The sequence below is a fragment of the Lynx rufus genome, unplaced genomic scaffold (assembly GCF_022079265.1).
Source record: "Lynx rufus isolate CCGP_SWC_20201006 ecotype Redwood Valley unplaced genomic scaffold, mLynRuf1.p SCAF_9, whole genome shotgun sequence".
Taxonomy (NCBI): domain Eukaryota; kingdom Metazoa; phylum Chordata; class Mammalia; order Carnivora; family Felidae; genus Lynx; species Lynx rufus.
This window is the reverse complement of record NW_025814897.1, coordinates 103,026,312-103,045,510: the sequence shown is the minus strand read 5'-3', so window position 1 is coordinate 103,045,510 and position 19,199 is coordinate 103,026,312. Positions and strand designations below refer to the sequence as shown.

General features: G+C 43.9%; 1 protein-coding gene across 1 annotated transcript in view; it reads right to left on the bottom strand.

Annotated features, from left to right (window-relative positions):
• CTNND1 (catenin delta 1) overlaps positions 1-19,199 on the bottom strand; it is a 44,525-nt gene that overhangs the window by 7,561 nt on the left and 17,765 nt on the right. The window contains exons 2-11 of the mRNA XM_047070885.1: positions 14,302-14,420; positions 12,831-13,122; positions 10,555-10,626; positions 9,399-9,551; positions 8,204-8,739; positions 4,389-4,852; positions 3,104-3,287; positions 2,062-2,179; positions 1,446-1,599; positions 519-587 (exon numbers count right to left, since the gene is read on the bottom strand). Coding sequence (XP_046926841.1) covers positions 519-587; positions 1,446-1,599; positions 2,062-2,179; positions 3,104-3,287; positions 4,389-4,852; positions 8,204-8,739; positions 9,399-9,551; positions 10,555-10,626; positions 12,831-13,025 — 1,945 coding nt within the window. The 5' untranslated portion in view covers positions 13,026-13,122; positions 14,302-14,420. The remainder of the gene's footprint in view (positions 1-518; positions 588-1,445; positions 1,600-2,061; positions 2,180-3,103; positions 3,288-4,388; positions 4,853-8,203; positions 8,740-9,398; positions 9,552-10,554; positions 10,627-12,830; positions 13,123-14,301; positions 14,421-19,199) is intronic.

The window sequence follows — 19,199 nt, the reverse complement described above, 5'->3', positions numbered from 1 at the left end:
TCGGACGCTTAACCGACTGCGCCACCCAGGCGCCCCTCAAGTGAATTATTTCTAACTTAACTGAATCATTCTGTCTACCTTTACTATGACTAAGTACAAAGCCTATCCTAGATTTAACAACATCTAAAATTTTTACATCCATGAAGAACTGTGAATTTTAAACTCACTGTACTGGTAAACATAAACACCCAAACTGTGAGAAAGAGGCTTCTTAGAACAATTACAGTCCTAAGGACAGTAGTGGTTACTTAGAGCACCTCCGTTTCTGGCCTAGATGGGTTCAGGACCCTACCCATCCTCCAATAATCTGAAAAGTTGCCACAGCAAGCCATCTTTCCTAAGTTACTGCTACAATACCAGTTTCCCAGTGCTCCACCATCATTCCATGCCCAGAGTAGGAGGACAGAGAACAGTGATCATACTGCAGAGTCTACTGTTAGGCTACCAAACGCTTGTCTGTGAACTATATATATATGAGACCGAGATCCCTGGAGACTAAAAAGAAAAAGATAACTTACCCCGGGCAGGACTAGTTCTTTTAGGGAAATCCACTGTATCGTTCGCTGGATCCTCTGTGGGTTTTTTCCCTTTGGAAGTTAAAAAAAGGAGGGGAGGGGGAAAAAGTTTAAGAAAGGAAAGAGTCCACATAGTGTACTTTTTATTCTTCAGTCAAAATCTTTGGATCAGAGATACATCAAGAGGGGGGAAAAAAAACAAAAAACAAGGTCCCCCCCCACAAGCTGTCCCAGCAGGGGGCTGTGCAGAAACAAGGACAGAAAACAGGCAGCAGACAGGTAAGATAAGGATAAGCACCGTTGTTGCTGTTGTCCTGAGTTCTGAGACCTGGGTCTGCTATCCAGAAATAGCATGCCATGAGCCATTAGCTCCAAAGAGCTGAACTTGTTTCAATGGTCCTCCTCAACTGAATTTTCCTACATGCATCCACAGGGAAGGGTTAGGAAACACTAGGGAAGCTAAAACCAAAGCATGCAAATTAGAAGTCCATAAGCGCCTTAAAAGATTCCACTCACCTCTGGAGAACCACTCATCTTCCAGTGCGTCACCCAAGGTGGAAAGCAGAGAGAAATGAAGGAAGAAAAATGCAGGAGAAAGATGTCAACAGGATCGTGGGCAAATAAGCAGGGAAGCAAGGAGGAAAAGAAAAACACAGGAAACACAAAGGAGGAATGGGGGAGAAGGCCCCAGATTAGTTGAGTTCTCGTCCTTCACTGCCCCCAAACTGATACCAATGACCACCACCACCACCATGATCACCGCCATGAATGGAGAACACGACACTGGGGAAGCGGCTGCAGAGCGAGGAGATATCCTTGACTAGGCAGACTCGTGTACTGCTCAGCAAGTATTTTGTGCCTAAAGCTAAAAGAGTTCCTTCCCTTTCCCATCCTACATTAAAGAGCAAGGAACAAAGAACCAAAACTCACCTTTGCCCTTCTTGGCCCCAAAACAACTGGCAGCATGTGGCCCAGTATTGTTGGCAACGTTGGGAGGTGCCTCTTGGTAACGCTCTGCCTGTGGGATCTCCCGGTGAACTTGGTATGACAAATTCCGAAGAAGGCAAACGCAGTTCTCCACAAGCTTGGGGACACAAGATAAAGGGCTCGGTGAGCGAGGAGAATGCCTATAGTGATTTCCCAGCAAGTACAGGTTTCCATGATCCAAGTATTAAAATACTGATCCCCAAAAGCATAGCCCAATCCATCATCTCTCACAAAGCCTCTTAAGAGCACCAAGCCTCTCAAAATCCTTGCAGCCTCAGGCTACTGGAAGGTTTCTGCCACCATTTGGTGTGTGACACAAAACCAAGGGTCACCCTTTTTCCTACTTAGGAAAATATAGAACCTTGGAAATATAGCTAAACAGCTTTAAAACAGATTATACAGGTGAAGGAAATTCTAAAGAAAACCATGGTGAACATCTGCTTTAGGGAACAGGAGCTGGTACAGATACCTCAGGTCATCTGAAAGCCTGAGATGGTGGGTCTGCACTACTGGTGCCTCATGGTTGCTGTGAATGGAATTCACTCAGCTGTCAACTTACCTTGCTGTCTGAATCCTTCTGCCCAATCTCAGCCTGCACAATGAAAATGAGGGCATCCACTAAACCATCACATTCCCGAAGTTTCCGGCGAGCCTCACTCCTCTCTGAGCTGACATTCCTGAGGGGAAAGGGAGAGGCTTCAAGATGACTCAAATCTAGAAATCCTCCCTTGATATCTTCAACATTTACAAGCCTCCTCTGTATCTTTTCTTTTCACTATAACGGATAGTGAGTACTTGTTATAAGCAAGGCACTGCGGTTAGAGAAAGTTAAGACAATCCCTACTTTCAGGACATTTATACTGTTAACAGTGCTTTAAGATAGAATAGATACTTCTTTCATGGAAGGACGAATGAAGAATGGGGCAGAGAACACAGGGGTATACTCCAAAGAGAGAAAGAAGATATCAAGAAAATTTTCATGAAATAAAGGCATTTTTGAGTTTAGCCTCAAAAGATAAATAAGGAGGGGCGCCTGGCTGGCTCAGCCAGTAGAGCGTGCGACTCTTGATCCTGGGGTTTTAAGTTCAAGCCCCACGATGGGTGTGGAGATTACTTAAAAAAAAAAAAAATCTGTAGGAAAAAAAAGATAAAAGAGACAGGGGTGATGTGGACTGAAGGAAGAACAGTTCCTCCCCCTACCCTTCTAGTACATTTTGTACTCCTTTTGTTCACTCATTGCAGCCTTACTTGACATACATATCATTGAGGACAGGGACACAGACACACACAAAAGCTCCAAGCTCAGGACTTGACAACTGCTTTACATGTGGTAGATATTGAACAAACATTTACAAATTAAATGAACAAAGTCAAAGAGGCACAGAAGTGAGGATGTGCAGGGAACAACAAGTAAACCAGCGTAGCGAACGTATGTGGCATACAAAGGAGTAGTGACAAAGGTAGAAGACAGGCTGGAGTCAGAGTCATTCCTCCAGTCACAGGAATGGAGGCTGAGTGACAGGCTGAAGAATTTAAAAAGAAAAAAAAAAATGTTAGTCCTCAAAACTTCAATCTTCATACTCTTGAAGCCCTTACGTTACCTAAGACAGCCAGCTGTGTTGGTAAGCACTGACTCCCACTCGATATGGCGCGGTTTGCAATCTTCATTTGGTTCCCGCTCCCAACCAGAGTGTGGGATGATCACCTCATCTGTCAAGGCATGCAGTGCATGGTCCACAATCTCCATTTTGATTGAGTCATGGGATGAGAGATTCCACAGGGTTCCTGGCAGAGACAACTCATCAGATAACCTCTCCAACACCCAACACAGGATGTTTGAAGAAAGCCAAAGAGAATCCCCTACTCCATCATTTCTCAGTCTTCCCCAATACTTTATAATCTGGTATAACCAGATACATTATACTGATATTTAAGCTTTTGTTTGTGACTCACGGTAAGAAATATACATTATGGCTCAACATACACATACATACATACATGTCATGAAATAAAATTTCATAAAGTAATACTTATAAGCAATGCTCTCTGGGCTATCACTACCAGAGTTTCTCAACTTCAGCGCCACTGACCTTTTAGGCCAGATAATTCTTTGTTATGGGAAGCTGACCTGTCCACTGTTAGATGTTTAGCATCTCTGGCTTTTACTCATTAGATGCCAGTAGCACTCCCCACAAGCCAAGTTGTCTGTCTCCAGACACTGCAAATATCCCCTGATGGGCAAGATCAGTCCTGAGAACTAATAATCTACCCTATTTTTTGTTCTTTCTTTCTCTTGAAATACTGATTGGGATTCACAAAACTGTATTTAATATGCACTAATGGATCACGACCCACAACATGAAAAACAACTCTTCTAAAGCAAGGGCCACAAGCTCGATTGTCTACACACACCAGGCAGGTATGTCAGAAGCAGATACTTAAAAGAAATTACAAGAGAGTAGAAAAATGGCAGACACCCAGCTTCAGTGTTTGGGAGACAACTTCCTACATGGCAGTAGTTGGCTAAAGGCAATAGAATACGTTCAGGATTATTGCAAACCGGACCGCACACGTACCAATCAGCTCAGACCAACTGTCAGGGAGCAAAATAAACCTACTGTTACCAATCCTTGCACGTTTTTACCAGAAGCCAAGAATCTGGAATTTTAAGTGAAATCTTCTGAATTTTAAACATCAGCAACCAATTCTTTAAAATTTTGAAAACCTTGTGTGATCCAAACAAATCTGTGAGATGGATTTGACCCAAAGACCACCAGTTCACGACCTTGACTCAAAAATAAAAGGACTGGAAATCCTTCTAGCTCTCAACATCTCTAGGGGTAAGAGTAACCCCAACCGAGCAGTCCTCTTGTGCCTGTAACTCACCAGTAATGACTTCAGTGAGGTCCATATCACGAGCCTTTCGGAGTAATCGCACAAGGGCAGGAACACCATCACAGTTTTTTATGGCGATCTTGTTATCCTGGTCACGCCCAAAAGAGATATTCTTGAGAGCTCCACAGGCTCCAAGATGCACTTCCTTTTTGGGGTGGTCTAACAGCCCCACCAGTACTGGGATTCCCTTGAGCTTCCGAACGTCGGTCTTCACCTTGTCATTGCGATAGCACAAGTGTTGCAGGTAAGCAGCTGCATTAGACTTGACAGCATCCAGGCGGAACCCTAACATGGCTATCACCTCTGGCAGCTCCGGCTGTCTCCAGTTGGGAGGTGGTGGCCCTCCCTTGCGCAGGCTATCCAAGCTTGCTAAACTTCCCCGTTCATGCTGGGCCAGAGGAGCCCAATAGTACTGGTCCGATGGCACCTCCTCACCAATCATGTCTTCATAGCTCCTGCAGTGTTGGAAAAACCAAGAGGAAAGATGAATACATCAAGTTGTTGAGTCTGGTTTCCCGGTGAGCTCCCATTACCCCTCACCTCCAAGGCAAGAGTAACTTCAGCTCCAGTACGCTAGATCTTACCTCTCCTTTGTATAAATGATGCGTTGATCAATTTTTCTTAAGGAGAGAAGGTAACAATTTTAAAGGCATCTGCATTTAGATTAAAACTACCTTTTTTTCCTATCAAGTTTACTAGCTTGGAAGAGAGTAACAAATATTCAGAGACGTTAATCACAAAAAAAGAACCAAATCCTGACTGCTTAGCACTTAAATGATACCTGACAGCTAACCTCTCTGGATAGAGACTGAAATAAACGCTCAGATGACAGGGTTAAACCAAAGAAGTCAGCAAACAATGTCTGAGAACAGTTCTTACAAGCCTTTAGCTAAACAGGAAATGAGGCATTTACACACAGGAAACAGCTGCTGGGATTAGACCCTTAAACACACTTCTTATTTAAGCCTCTCCTTATCTTATTTTGGAAATTATAAGAGAGGAGGTGATAAGAGTAAAAACAGTACATGCCTTGTTGGTACATCACATGAGGACTTCGCTTTGGTATGAGCCTGAACATTAATTTTCACAGTCCACCCCAACGTCATCTCTGCTATTCAACAAATATGTTTGAGATAGGATTTCTAGCCTCTAATTTCTAAATACCTCAGATTCTGTCAAAACAGAGGCTACAGAACACCACAGCATTTGGGATACCCAGTCACCAAGAAAACTACAAAAACAAAGCAACTGAAGGTTTAGAGAAGTCTAACCAGAATTCTTCCTATTTCAGTACTACCAGCAACCACTAGAGGGTGAATCTGTCACACTATTATTTATTCATAACCACCAGGAAGGAAGAGACCCATTATCTGTGAGCTCATCTCACTCTTTGGCTCCCATAGGAAAGAGGAGAATCTATTGTGTGGAACTCTCCAAACGAGTCTGTTGTTTGTTCCACAAAACCCCTCCCACTGTCAGCCCAACCCTCAAGGTTAGCCAGGAGCCAAGGGCCTGCCTCAAAGCTGTCAACATCAACCACTCAACAGCAACTCAGATGGACGAAGCATTTAGTAAAAATCACTATTTTTTAATATCATTGAAACAAAATGAACAGGTTATAGAGTTGAGTTTTAAAAATAAGCTACTGAACAGTATTTTAAGTAAGATTCCAGTTTAGCAGAAGAAAAATAAAGTCAGGGTATGTTTACCTGCATAGGAAAAAAGAACTCGCACCAAAGGAAAGGAAACACACCAAATGTTAACCTATATCCATAGGTCTTTATCAATGGATGGTGTGCCTTTCTGGGTTTTCTAGTTTTTAGTGAGCATATTTTACTTTGGTTATTGTTTTAATATAACAATCACAAAAACAATTGCTATAACCAAGATGTTGGTCACTCAGTTGTATTTCCTTCTTTTACAAGCAGTGGATCATGACATTCTTTCCCTTGTTTTACAAATAACAAAGCTGTACCCAGAAAGATTAAATGACTTGCTTGAGGCTATATAGCTAGTGGCAAAGGCACAACTAGAAGTCTTCTGGTTCAGTGCTTTTTCCACTAACCATTCTGCCTTACTATTTCCGTTTGACCTTGTATTACTCTCCTAGGCCTAGAGCAGGAAGCAGCAAATGTTCTTGCTAGTCAAGCAGGTTTCCAAGTCCAGTGCCACCCTGGAACAGACCCAAGAACCAGGCCCCAGACGCTCTCTATGTCAATTGCCACAGCAAGGGACAGCAGGGAATGAGCTGGCCACCCACACCTGCCTAGGTCCAATCACTCTACTAATGAGGAAGTCAGAAAGGCAGATTTGTTAACAAGCAGAAGGGCCAACACCCTGGGCAGACTCTTTGGTGATAGCTGTTATCTACCAGTGCTCCAAGTTGCACCAGCTGAGGTCTGATGCCCACCCCACTGCCCCCTCCCCGCAATGAAAGGTGAGTCACATGGGAGTTGGACTAGCTGTCCAAATGATACAATACCTAAAAGGTGAGTGACTCAGGCTTAGATAATGGGGCCTCTACCCCTGGGCCCAGCCCAGTTCATTATTAACCAAAGCTACCTAATATGAGGAAAATGAGCACAAAGGCATTTGCTTTAGAAGGTTATGATCCCATAGAGAAATTCAGCAACAGCTGCTAGGATAGCCTTACCATCAAGACATCTATACATCTTCCCCTTTACTTCTTATTTTTCCTTGCCTAGTAAACACTATGTCTCTGATTTAATCTAAAGCAGAGTTGGCAGCCTATGGGCCAAACTTGTTTTTGCACAGCCCCAGAGCTAAAAATGGGCTTCTATATTTTTAAAAGTTTGTAAAAAGAACAACAACACACAACAAAAATTATACATGGCCCGCAAAGCCTAAAATGGTTCTATCTAGTCCTTCACAGACAAGGTTTGCCAACCCCCATTCCAAAGCATTCTCTCAAGGCAAACCATCTACCAGCCCAAACATCAATCATGCCCTTTTTCAGATCACCAAAGAATCCTCCAGGATGAGTAGTAAAGTCAGAAGAGGCAGCTGCTTAGTGACCTTTCAGAATGTCACTAATGTACCACCCTCAAAGGATGCCACCCCCATTTCATTTTATAATCAAATGTAAGAACCAAAACACAATGTCAATTTGGGCTTTTGTGAGATCAAGGTTTGTTTTTAACTTGAGATTAAAATCACCATGGGGAGGGTTCTCCCTTCACTGTCTATTCTGGCCTAGAAAGCCTAAAACCCTCAACTCTGAATACCAAATCAGATGCTGAAGAAATTCACAAGAGCAAGGGAGTGTCCCACAGCCCCAGGCACCAAGCTCCTTTGTGATGCTGCCTATCTCTAACTGGGGGTTAGGCAGAAACAGCAGAAACTCTTGGCATAGAAGCAAAGGCCATTCTTCAGGATATAGACCAATAACCATCACAAGTCATTTTCTATAATTAGATATATGACTTCTATAATGAAAAAGAGACAAAAAAGCAAGTCAATATTTAGTAAAATCACAGAAGAGAAGACACAAGTGTCTCTTATTGAAAAACACTTGGAGAAAGAAGAGGGGAGCCTGGGTGGCTCATCCATCTGACTCTTGATTTCAGTTCAGGTCATGAACCCAGGATCGTGGGATCAAGTCTGGCGATGGACTCTGCTGAGCGTGGAGCCTGCTTGAGATTCTCTCTCTCCCACTACCCCCTCCCCCACTTGCTCTCTAAAACAAATAAAATGAACAAAATAAATTTAAAAAAAAAAAAAAAAAAGAAGAGCTGTCCCTTTTCACTATTTTGAAAAGACCCTTACCTTCCCCTTTTCTTCCCTACCTGAGTCGTCGGCGAGGGTCAGAGGGCGTCCCCGTCCGACGGGCAGTGCCATAATCAGACATCATGCCATAATCCAGGTCATCATAGCCCATGCTACGTTGGTCGTCCTCTAGCCCATAAGGCTCTGGATGAAAACGATGCAGATCCACACTGCTCCCACCTACCCGAACCTGGGGCTGGGGCCCATAGACATCCTGTCTACTAGGTGCCCGATAACCTTCCATGCTGGGCCGATACCGCTCCTCAATGCGGGTCACCCGGGACAGACTGCCATAGTTGTCACTGCTACTTGGATAACCATCTTCATAGTGGCGGCTATATCCATCAGGAGGGTAGTGGAAGTTCCTGGGAAGAGTAGCAGTGCCTGCTTGCCCCACATAGGGACCAGGTCCCCCATTGCCATTCTTGCGGAAGTCACGACCCAGAGTCTGGATATAGTTGTTAGAAACTGATGAGGCATCCACAGGCAGCCCATCTGGTCCCATAGGGACTGGCTGTACTGTCCGTGTTGTCACAGTCTTCACCACTTTCTTGACCTTCAAGTAAGGAAAGAGAAAAGAGTGAACAATAGAAGCTTAAATTCTAGACTGCTCTAAGAAATGAAATAAACCCCTACTGCCAGACCACTTTATCTAGAAATGCCTTACGCTTTACCATCTACCCTCCTCTCCATCTTAGAGGAAGTCCCCAGGCAGGACAGCTGCACTGACAGTAACTGTGCCTATAAAGGAAGCTACTATAGACCTTATAAGGTCTTTCTTTCTTCCCTATTCCATTAGATTTTCCCAGATCTCTTCTATATTCCCTGTCTGGCCAGAGACCACTTTCTTTATGCCTCCACTACATACATTCAACACCTTTCATCCACCTTAATTTTTTTTTTTAATTTTTAAATTGTTAAATTTTTTTATATGTTTATTTTTTTTTTAGAGAAAAAGAGAGCACAAAGAGGGGAGGTTCAGAGATAGAGGGAGACAGAATCCAAAGCAGGCTCCAGGCTCCGAGCTGTCAGCACAGAGCCCGACATCGGGCTTGAACTCATGAACTGTGAAATCATCACCTGAGCTAAAGTCAGGTGCCTAACTAACTGAGCCACCCCAGTGCCCCCACCCTAATTAAGTTCTTAATCCCTTCCAGTAAAGCCCACAAGAAGACCTCCTCCATCATCCCCGACCTCGTATAAGTCTTAGCTTACTGTGGTCTCTGTGCGCCGAGTAGTTCCATCATCAGAGGTCTCCACGGAGACAACAGACATGGCTCCCTCCGGGTCCTCCTCCGTGTAGGTCTCCACAATCTGCCCTGGCTCCTGCATCCTGGGAATGGTACTATACACAAGGTGACTGTGATCCTGTATGGAAAAGAGGAAAAGCAAGAAACAGCCATAAAGATCAACAGTCCAACCCAATGACAAGCAGTCTCCCTAGAGACAAAGACTTCTCATGCATCTTCCATGGGCCCCAGGATTTTCAGAGGGGTAGCTTTCTCCACGTTTTGAACTTCTACAAAAGAGCAGAAGCTATAATTTCCCAGTTCTAGTCATCTAACAAATATGAACTGAGGGGTATCTGGGTGGCTCAGTCGGTTGAGTGTCCGACTTTGGCTCAGGTCATGATCCTGTGGCTTGTGGTTCAAGCCCTGTGTCAGGCTCTGTGCTGACAGCTCAGGGTCTGGAGTCTGCTTCAGATTCTATGTCTCCTTCTCTCTCTGCCCCTGCTGATGCTGTCTCTCCTCTCAAAAATAAACATTCAATTACACACACACACACACACACACACACACACACACACACACACACATATATATATATATATATATATATATATATATATATATATATATAAACTGAGTTAACTATAGCCACATCAACACCCAAGTGACAGAGACAGCAGACAGCAGATTTAACTTCCCAGTTCTGGTCGTCAAAGTGAATATGATCTGTGTTGACCACGGCTACATCTACATATGAGTGATCCTTCAAAAAAGTTCAACCAATAAAGAACTTTTAAGATGAACCAGAAAAATCCCCAAAAGAGCCATCTTCTGACTGGCTCTGTACCCTTCAGAAACTGCCTAAGGCTCAAGACCAACCAGATTTCAGGTAGAAATAGAAGCATGCCCATTCCAGAAAAGGGATGCAGTAATTGAGGGATCAAATACCGGATCAACAGCCATTAAGATTCATTCCAAAATACAATCATCTATACATTGAAGCTCCACTTTTTTATTTTCCTAATTAATGGGGGGGGGGGGGTACTTACAATGTACTTTACAAGACACCCATAAGCTCTTATAGGCTGGGGAAGGAAGAAGATACAAATGAAACAGCTGAGACTGTGAACCAAAGAAGTTACCTGGGGTCCGTTGAGTTTCAGATCTGAAAATTTCTGTCGCTCAAGGTCAGCATCGCCCACAAACCGGCCGTTCTGAAACACAGCCCACAAGGAGATAATTCATTTTGTGGCCTTCCTTTGCTCTATCAAATACAAATTATCTTTTTTTCCAAACAGGAAAAGGGCTTTCAAAATGATATTTGTGGCCTGGAGTCCTTCTGTCAAGTACTTATAAAAGAACAACATCACCCCTTAGTTTTAGCACTTTCCTCAAAACTGGAATTGGGCCTGGTACTAGCAGACTCAGTCTTTGGAGGATAAGAAGGTAAGCTCTATGAGGGCAGATGTTTGTTGTATTTTTATTTTTCATTTTTTGGTCAGTTTTGTTCAATGATGTATTTCCAGTGCCCTGACCAATGCTTGGCACATAACAGGCACTCAAAAACTATTGACTGAGTAAATAGCAGAGACTCAGGTAAGTCCTTAAAAATATAAGGCTAGGTTGGGGAGTTTCCAAAGGCCTTCTTTTTTTCAAAATTTTTTTTTTTAGTGTTTATTTATTTTTGAGACAGAGCATGAATGGGGGAGGGTCAGAGAGAGAGGGAGACACAGAATCCGAAACAGGCTCCAGGCTCTGAGGGGTCAGCACAGAGCCCGATGCGGGGCTCGAACCCACGGACCGCGAGATCATGACCTGAGCTGAAGTCGGACGCCCAACCGACTGAGCCACCCAGGCGCCCCTCCAAAGGCCTTCTTTATTGCTCCGTCCATATTCATGCTCTACTACCACTGGAAACTTCCATATCAGAGAGACGCAAGAGATAGGAGTCTCTCTTTCCAATAGGAAGAAAATGAGTACCCCAATTCCCCTCAAGCAGACAGTTGTCTCAACATCATCTTCACCAATGTTTAGAGCCACGGAACACAAGTTGCTCTGTCTTAAGCAGCAGGAAATAATCTGACAACGTTATACTATGTAAAAATACATTTGACTGCTCCTCTTCCAATAGAAAACTGTGAGATCCAGCCACCTTGGGAGACTTCCCCCACCCTTCTCCCATTACCTAGGGAGTGTAATGCTGCAGGGAGAGGAAGTTAAACATTATTTTCAGGAAGAAGGAAGGGTGTGGCTTCACTGCTGAACAGAAGTTAAAAATAAAAAAGAGACAGAAAGAGAAATCTTGTACTAAATCCTGGAATTCCCCACCACCTCCAAGCCTGAGCAGTCCTGCTCTCCCCATTCCATATATACCTCTCATTCCTGCCCCTCAATTCTGGTTCCTATAAAAATCCTAGGAATCTTGCAAACACACTGCCTCCAAGTTCCTGATCATCCCCTAAATGGACTTCTGTCCTCTCACTCAATATGCTCCTCAGCACGAGGGACCTTCTCTGTCTTAAAAAATAAATAATCAATGAAAAAGGCAACTGGAGCATAAGCTGGAGCATAAGCACTGTTGTTAGTTCCCACAGGAGATCTCTTAAGATGGAGTCTACTGGGCAATGCCTACTCTACACACACACACACACACACACACACACACACACACGAACGCACGCATAACCTCAGACAGATTATATCACAGCAAAGTCAGACCAGAGAAACCATAGGAAACACAAGATACTTCTCATTTCTAACACCAACTCCCCCAAGTCACATCACAAAGTCAGCCAACCCAGAGACCACTGGCTCCTGTGGTTATCTGGGTTAAATAGCAGCACGATGCTCCTTCTCCAGCTCTAACCAATGATCCCTTCCCTCCAAGACATGATTTGCAAAGCCAACAAAACAAGCACGCAAGGACAATATGGAGCAGGAATACACAATTTATGGACACTGCCACACCTTCTAAGCAGACTGTTCCCTGAGGGAGACTGAACTGGAGCCGAGAATACAAGATGCCCAACTGCGCCAACCACTAAGCAGACATTTACTTTCTTGAATTTTTGATACCAAGTTGGGGGGAAAAAATCAGAGAAAACAGAAGTAACTTGATTACAGCTCAAAACTATATGATCTAGAATCCCAACCCAGAAACCCTACTCCAGCAAAACAGAAGTCAGACGGATGCTTCTCGAGATAAGTCCACTCAACTCAGCAGAACAGCAATATCCCCTGTGTCTTATATCAGTATTTAACACCCCTGGATAGGTTCACCATGAAGCATGGGCACTGGACAGCCCAGCACCATGAGGAAAAGTAGTTTCCCAGGTAGGATCATAGCCTCTCTATGACCATGCCAAAGTCCTACCTGCAGGTCTGATGGAGAGTCCTACCTGCAGGTCTGATGGGTTACCTGATGCCGGCGGGTGAGGGTGCCGTTGGCCATGAGTGGGTTGGCATCTTGTGGTGAGACCCGGACGCGTTCCAGTTGCGCCGAGACGTGGCGCCGCTCCTCCTCCAGCGCCCGGGTCAGCTTCTCAAACTGGGCCTCTTGCTCCTTCACAGAGGCCAAGATGCTGGCGGTCGACTCCACCTCTGAGTCGTCCATGAAGGTAAAGGGCGGAGCCGCCGCAGAACAGGGTAAAAAGGAAGGTGTGGATCACAGAGGGAGGAGCAAGGAGGGAGAAGGCCCCCCTCACTTCACACTACCGGGAGAAGGTAAGAGAGAGGAGAGAAAAGGTCACAGGTCAGAGAAGACAGATGAATCATTAATCCCAGAGCCAAAGATGCCCTCTTGTGGTTTTACTGCGATGCAGAAAGCCAGCCACCATCAAGCCTGGGAGCCCATCACCAGTGTCCGCTCAAGCAGGATCCTTTGCCCGTTACCCTTTGGTAAACACCTCACCAGAAATAATTACTGAATGGAAAGGTGCAACTAGATCCAAGTCTATACTGTTGGCACAAGAGGGAGAATACGGCTAAGGGCTGCAGTCGTGACAGGAGATTAAAACTAGATTATTTTTCCCTGGGAAAATTTGCTGGCATCAACTCAATGAAAATTGCAACTCCACATTACAGACCAGCACTCGCTGTCCTGCAAGAGCAAGCCACTGTTAGAGGTAAGGGAGCAGTACAGGTCCACAGATCTTCCTCAACCTCCCCAAATCTGAACACTGAAATTGCTGCAGTGGTGGCAAAATACACTATGCAGGAAACAAAATGAAGGCCCCCATATTTAATACATTCATGAAGGGGCCTTTCTATGTTTCAAAACTGTACTACGATACTGGAAGGCAAACCGTGTGCCTTGGCTAAAGGAGACAAGGGAGCAAAAAAACCCACAAAAATTCCATATGTAAAAACGCACCCGTGCAGCGACCTTTGCCTCCCTTGGGGAGTTGGAAAATGAGCATGAGGCTCAAACTCTGAAACTGTCCCTTGAAGTAGTTCATATTCTAATTTCCAGACAGTCAATTGCTGGAACTTCCTACATCCCTGTTATTCTACAGAAAGCTCTAATAAACCAACTATATTTTTCATCTTTACTTACTCCAACTCAGTGTAATATCCAAGTATCTAGAGGGCTGGTGTGCTAGTTATACAATAAATGATAGTTATACAAAATGAAGAGTTCCCCCTATCCTGTTACATTAACTGCAAGTTGGCCAGTAAATGGAGGGGCACTGTAGTCATACTGTTGGACTGAACAAGGTTTCTCACTTACAAATTGGCTATAGATTTTATGGCCAGCTCACAATATACCATGTCAAGAGGCAGGTTTTAAAATAAACTCTCTTCCCCTCCTTCACCACCCTCTCATCAACCCCCTAAAGAAAAAAGACACTTAAAAATTTTATTCTTAAGAAACATAATTCCATACACACCTGTTAAGAGAAGGTCGTAACTGATTGGCTTAATACAGAGAACAGCCCAGTCTAGATTCAAAAAATCATGGGAGAAGCATCCCAGCCACCACAGCAAGGAGGAAGCAGGAAGGAGACAGCTGCAGAAATATTTGAAGGAAAAATGGGAATGAGAGGAAAATAATATATACACAAAATATTAAAAAATAAGAGGAACAGGGGCAGGTATTGGGAGAAGGACAATCTGGGAATAGAAGGGAGTGAGTGATGTATAAAATATGACTTGGAATTGCTTAATGTGACAAATGCCCTTTGGACTTTGCTCTGTCTTCAGGTATTTGGACGTTGGATGTAGTTTTCACTAAAACCTGGATTCTACTGTCATAGACTACTTCTGTACAAAACCAGGGGTAGGTTATAATATGGATAAAGATTCATTTACCCCCTATTCCCAGCAACCAAATTGGGGGGGGAGAAATGTCGTTGGAATGCCCTTCCCCCTCCTTCCCACCTCTAAGGCAGAAACCTCAAAGCCCAGTCCCAGCATGCCCACAAAGACATTGAGAAACCAATGCAACAGTCGTAGTGGGGAAGACATGTGGGGACTAGCCTAGGCTGAGCCTTTTGCTTCAGTTCCCTTTCCCACGCTCCCCAGAGCCCCACCAAACACAAATGCTTGGGCCCTTGGGCCCGTGTGCTTTAAAGTATACGCAGCATTCTGTAAGCAAGAGCACCCAGAGGAGCAGATAGACAGGTGCCCAATAAACTCCCTAATTAGTCCTCCACCACTAAGCTCCTTCCAGCGGATCCAGTACCTAAATCCAAGAATGTGGCAACCCTGTCTAAATTCCTTCTACCCTGGCTCTGCGCTCCCACAGTCACACTTATCAACTCCTGTTCTTCCTTCCGGTCCACTGCCAAGTTCTTCTATTCCCACCCTATATCCCAACAGGCCACTCAAGGGTCTTTAATGAAAAGTAACCTCATTAAAAAAAAAAAAAAAAAAAGCTGCTCCCTTTTCCTTTCTATTGCTTCATTTTAACCATTGCCCTTATCCATCATGTACGATGACCTATGAACCTTCCATACTAAGAGGACTCTAAGCCCAAGAGAGATTCTTCCAGTTCTAGGCTTCAACAGGGCTCAGACTGCAGTTACCACTCTGGCAGCCTCTGCCCTGTAATCTCCTTTACTAATAAAAGCCCAAACCACCACTATTATGGGGCATACAGTGAAAACACTCCCTGCTGCAGAGAAACTGTTTGTCACCCACTTTTATGTCACCCATAAACGGCCACTTTTTACCCCTACAGCTTTAGTTTAAAAGAAGGGGTTAAGGAAGGTTGTAGGAAAACTACCCAGGGCTCTAGGCCAAGAAGCACGATCCTTCCCCACGTTCATGGCTTTAAAGGCCAACCACCTGGCTCTAATTTGGAGAAGAGGACAGCACAGTTAAGCAGAAAGACAGGGTCAGATTCCTGGGCCTAATAGCATGGGGAGATTTTCTGCCCAAAAGAGAGCAGAAGCAGAGGCTGTGTGGGATAGGACTCAGAAGACTGGTCCCAGTCCTGGCTCTGCCACTAGCCAACAATGGCAGAAAGTCACTGCCGTGTTCTCATCTGTAAGATGCCAACATCACCAGCCCAGTTTAACTGAGGGTTGCTAAGAGAAACAGGTGAGATAATGTACATCATACAAATGTGAGGTATTAAGTTGTTTCAGGAGTTAGTTTCTATCTCCCAATTATATTACTTAATGGTAATGCCTCAGCCCAAAACTATTCTGTGAACTAGTAGATGAGACTCACTGGATCAAGAGCATAACTGGGTTCTAAGGAGTGGATGAGCTGGTTCCCCTGCTCCAACTCTATTTACTAGGGAGGTCCCACCTAGACCAGTGTTTCTGGGACATAGGGCATAGAGTATTACAGATCTGCTATAATAAGTTCTTGACCCCTTATTTGACGCCTTGGTAGTTTATTACCAAGAAGAAAGGGAAGGTGAAAAGAACTAACAATTACTGAATGTTTTACATTTATTATCTTGGCAATACTTATAACCCTAAGGAAGTAAGTTCTACTGCAAATGAGAAAACAGGCTCTAGGTGAAGAAATTACCCAAGGTCTAGGTTAATAGCAAGTTCCAAATATCAACTCAGATCTATTCCATTCTAAAGCCTGTGTTCTCTTTCCACTACATGCTGTCAAGCCCAAAAAATACAAGCCCAGTAGAAGATGGACAGTCCAGTCCTTCTTTCCCACAGTCCTTGAGCTTTCTGCCCAAACATCACAGGAAAAGGGGGAAGGGGAAGCTTCCATTTTTCCTTAAAGGCTTATTTATATGTCTGCATATAAGATATAAGTGGAAGAACAGAACCAAATGGGAGGAAAAAGCAAGCAGAAGTAGGGGGAGAGAATGAAGCTGCTGGCAAGCTATAGAACACTGCTTCACAACTCAGACTTAAGCAAAGTCTTCTCCATGCCATACACACACAAAAATTATGGTTTAGACCAGAATCTGCAAACCATTAACCGACTTTGGCAATTAGAGTCAAGAAAGTCACGGGAGTCCAGGCCAATACCTTTCTTAATATTTTCAAGTGAGTTAACACTGGATCTCACTACAAAAAGAATCAAGGAATTCTCAAAGTGAGAAGGAGCAGGAGAAGGCCACACATAAAGTGAGCCCTGCTATTTCCTTAAGACTGTACTTTCCCTTAAGACTACAATTGGGGTTTGTTTAAATTTTTTTTAACGTTTTATTTATTTTTGAGACAGAGAGAGACAGAGCATGAACGGGGGAGGGGCAGAGAGAGAGGGAGTCATAGCATCCGAAGCAGGCTCCAGGCTCCGAGCCATCAGCCCAGAGCCCGACGCGGGGCTCAAACCCACGGACCTCAAGATTGTGACCTGAGCTGAAGTCGGATGCCCAACCGACTGAGCCACCCAGGCGCCCCATGACTACAATTGGTTTTACTTCTAACAAGCCATAGGTCCTACAGACTTGTGAGTCTACAGCAAAGCCTCAACAATGGTACAAATTCAGTCTCTTCTGTAAGAATCCAAAACCAGAAGTTAAATTGGATCAAATACCCAGCAGGACCAAACAGACAAGGCCAACCAGGTAGCTGGGCAAAAAATATCAGCAATAGCATGGTCCCCTGAAATGATCCATTCTACTGTAACCCAGCCAAAGAAATGTAATTTGAATTATGATTTTTAGAAGTTAAAAATACAGACTTTAGAATCAGACTAGGTTCAAATCCCAACTCCACTGTTTCTTAGCTATAGGACTTTGGGCAAAGTACCACTTAATCTCTAACCCTCAGGTTCCTTTTCTGTAAAATGGGGAAATAAAATACATGTAAGGGTAGTTGTAAGAAGTACATAAGACAATCCACATAAAATGCTTAGAAAAATGACTTCACACACAGAAAGCTATTAATATGGTTACTAATACAAACACTGCTACAAATAGCTACCACAAAGGACTAGAGTTTGGTGGTGTTAATAGGTCTTTTGAATAAACCACACGTTTCCACATGCTCCCCTCTCTGCTTTACAGCAGACCAGTAAACTAGAGGAACTCTTCACACTCTCAAAGGGAAAAACAAAATAAAACTCCAGATTAGGGTCAAAAGACCTGGGGTTCAAGTCCTATGTCTGCCAAAAACTAGCTGTGAGAACTAGCTCACAGGGGAAGTTATAACCCAAGCAATCTGCATTTTTATTACTTGTCAAGGCTTAACTTTAATGGGCTCATATATGTAAACCTATAGGCTGGGTGACTCTGACATCCATGCTATCCTGATAAACATATCCAATAAAGATATGACTAGAATTAGGCAAGCTAGCCCTTATGGAAAGAGGAAAAAGTATTTGTCCTAAGCCCCACAAAATAGTCTTTGGGGTTCTTAGGAAAGAAATTTTCTGTAGCCAATCCCAAAGCCAGTTCTCCTCCTTCCTTCCTTTTTATTCATCATGAAATTAAAACCAATGTCACAAAGTTATGCCTTCCTTCCAAAAGCAAGAATAAGCAAAACTCCTCTTCTAGGTCATCCTAGGAATTTCAAATGGTGGTTCTAAAAAGCACACTGAGGGGTGCCTGGGTGGCTCAGACGGTTGAATGTCTGACTTCAGCTGGGGTCATGATCTCGTGGTTCATGGGTTCGAGCCCCATGTAGGGCTCTGTGCTGACAGCTCAGAGCCTGAAGCCTGCTTTGGATTCTGTGTCTCCCTCTATCTCTGCCCCTCCCCCACTCATGCTCTATCTTTCTCTCTCTCAAAAATAAATAAAAACATTAAAAAAAAATTTTTTTAAAGCACACTGAGCCTCATACTGAAGAATACCAATCAACAGAACATAGCACCTGTAACGCCACAGAGCTGTACTACATAACACTCAAGCCAACAAAAGTAGGTCTTCTAGACCCCTAAAAGGCATTTGTTTGCCTTAAATAGCACTTGCTCCAAAATTCAAAGCAATTACTCCTGTTCAAACATACACACAGAAGGTTGCCATTTTATTTTTAAAGTAAAGGAATATATTTTGTCGGTAGTTTTTCTCTGGCTTCTTCTCACAAAGAGCGCTTGTACCAGAGTCCAAGATCTAAGTACCCCACCCACCACCTGATGTTCCACCATCCCAAACTCAGTGAGAACAATTCCAGTATACCTCCTTTTGTTGGGAAGACTCACTCCCACCCTAAGCCAAGTCCCTGGACATGATTTGCATTAAGACCTAAAGAAGACCCCGATCACTTCACGATCTCAACTGACCACTTCTCAGAGTTACAAATCCAATATTCCGGAAATGGCCTTGTCTCAGGTGTTAGCGGTTTCTGAGCCTCCCCTTGGATCTGCCTGATGGGGGGCCCAGCTTCTCCACTTAAGAGCACCCAAAAGGCAGACTGGGGACTTT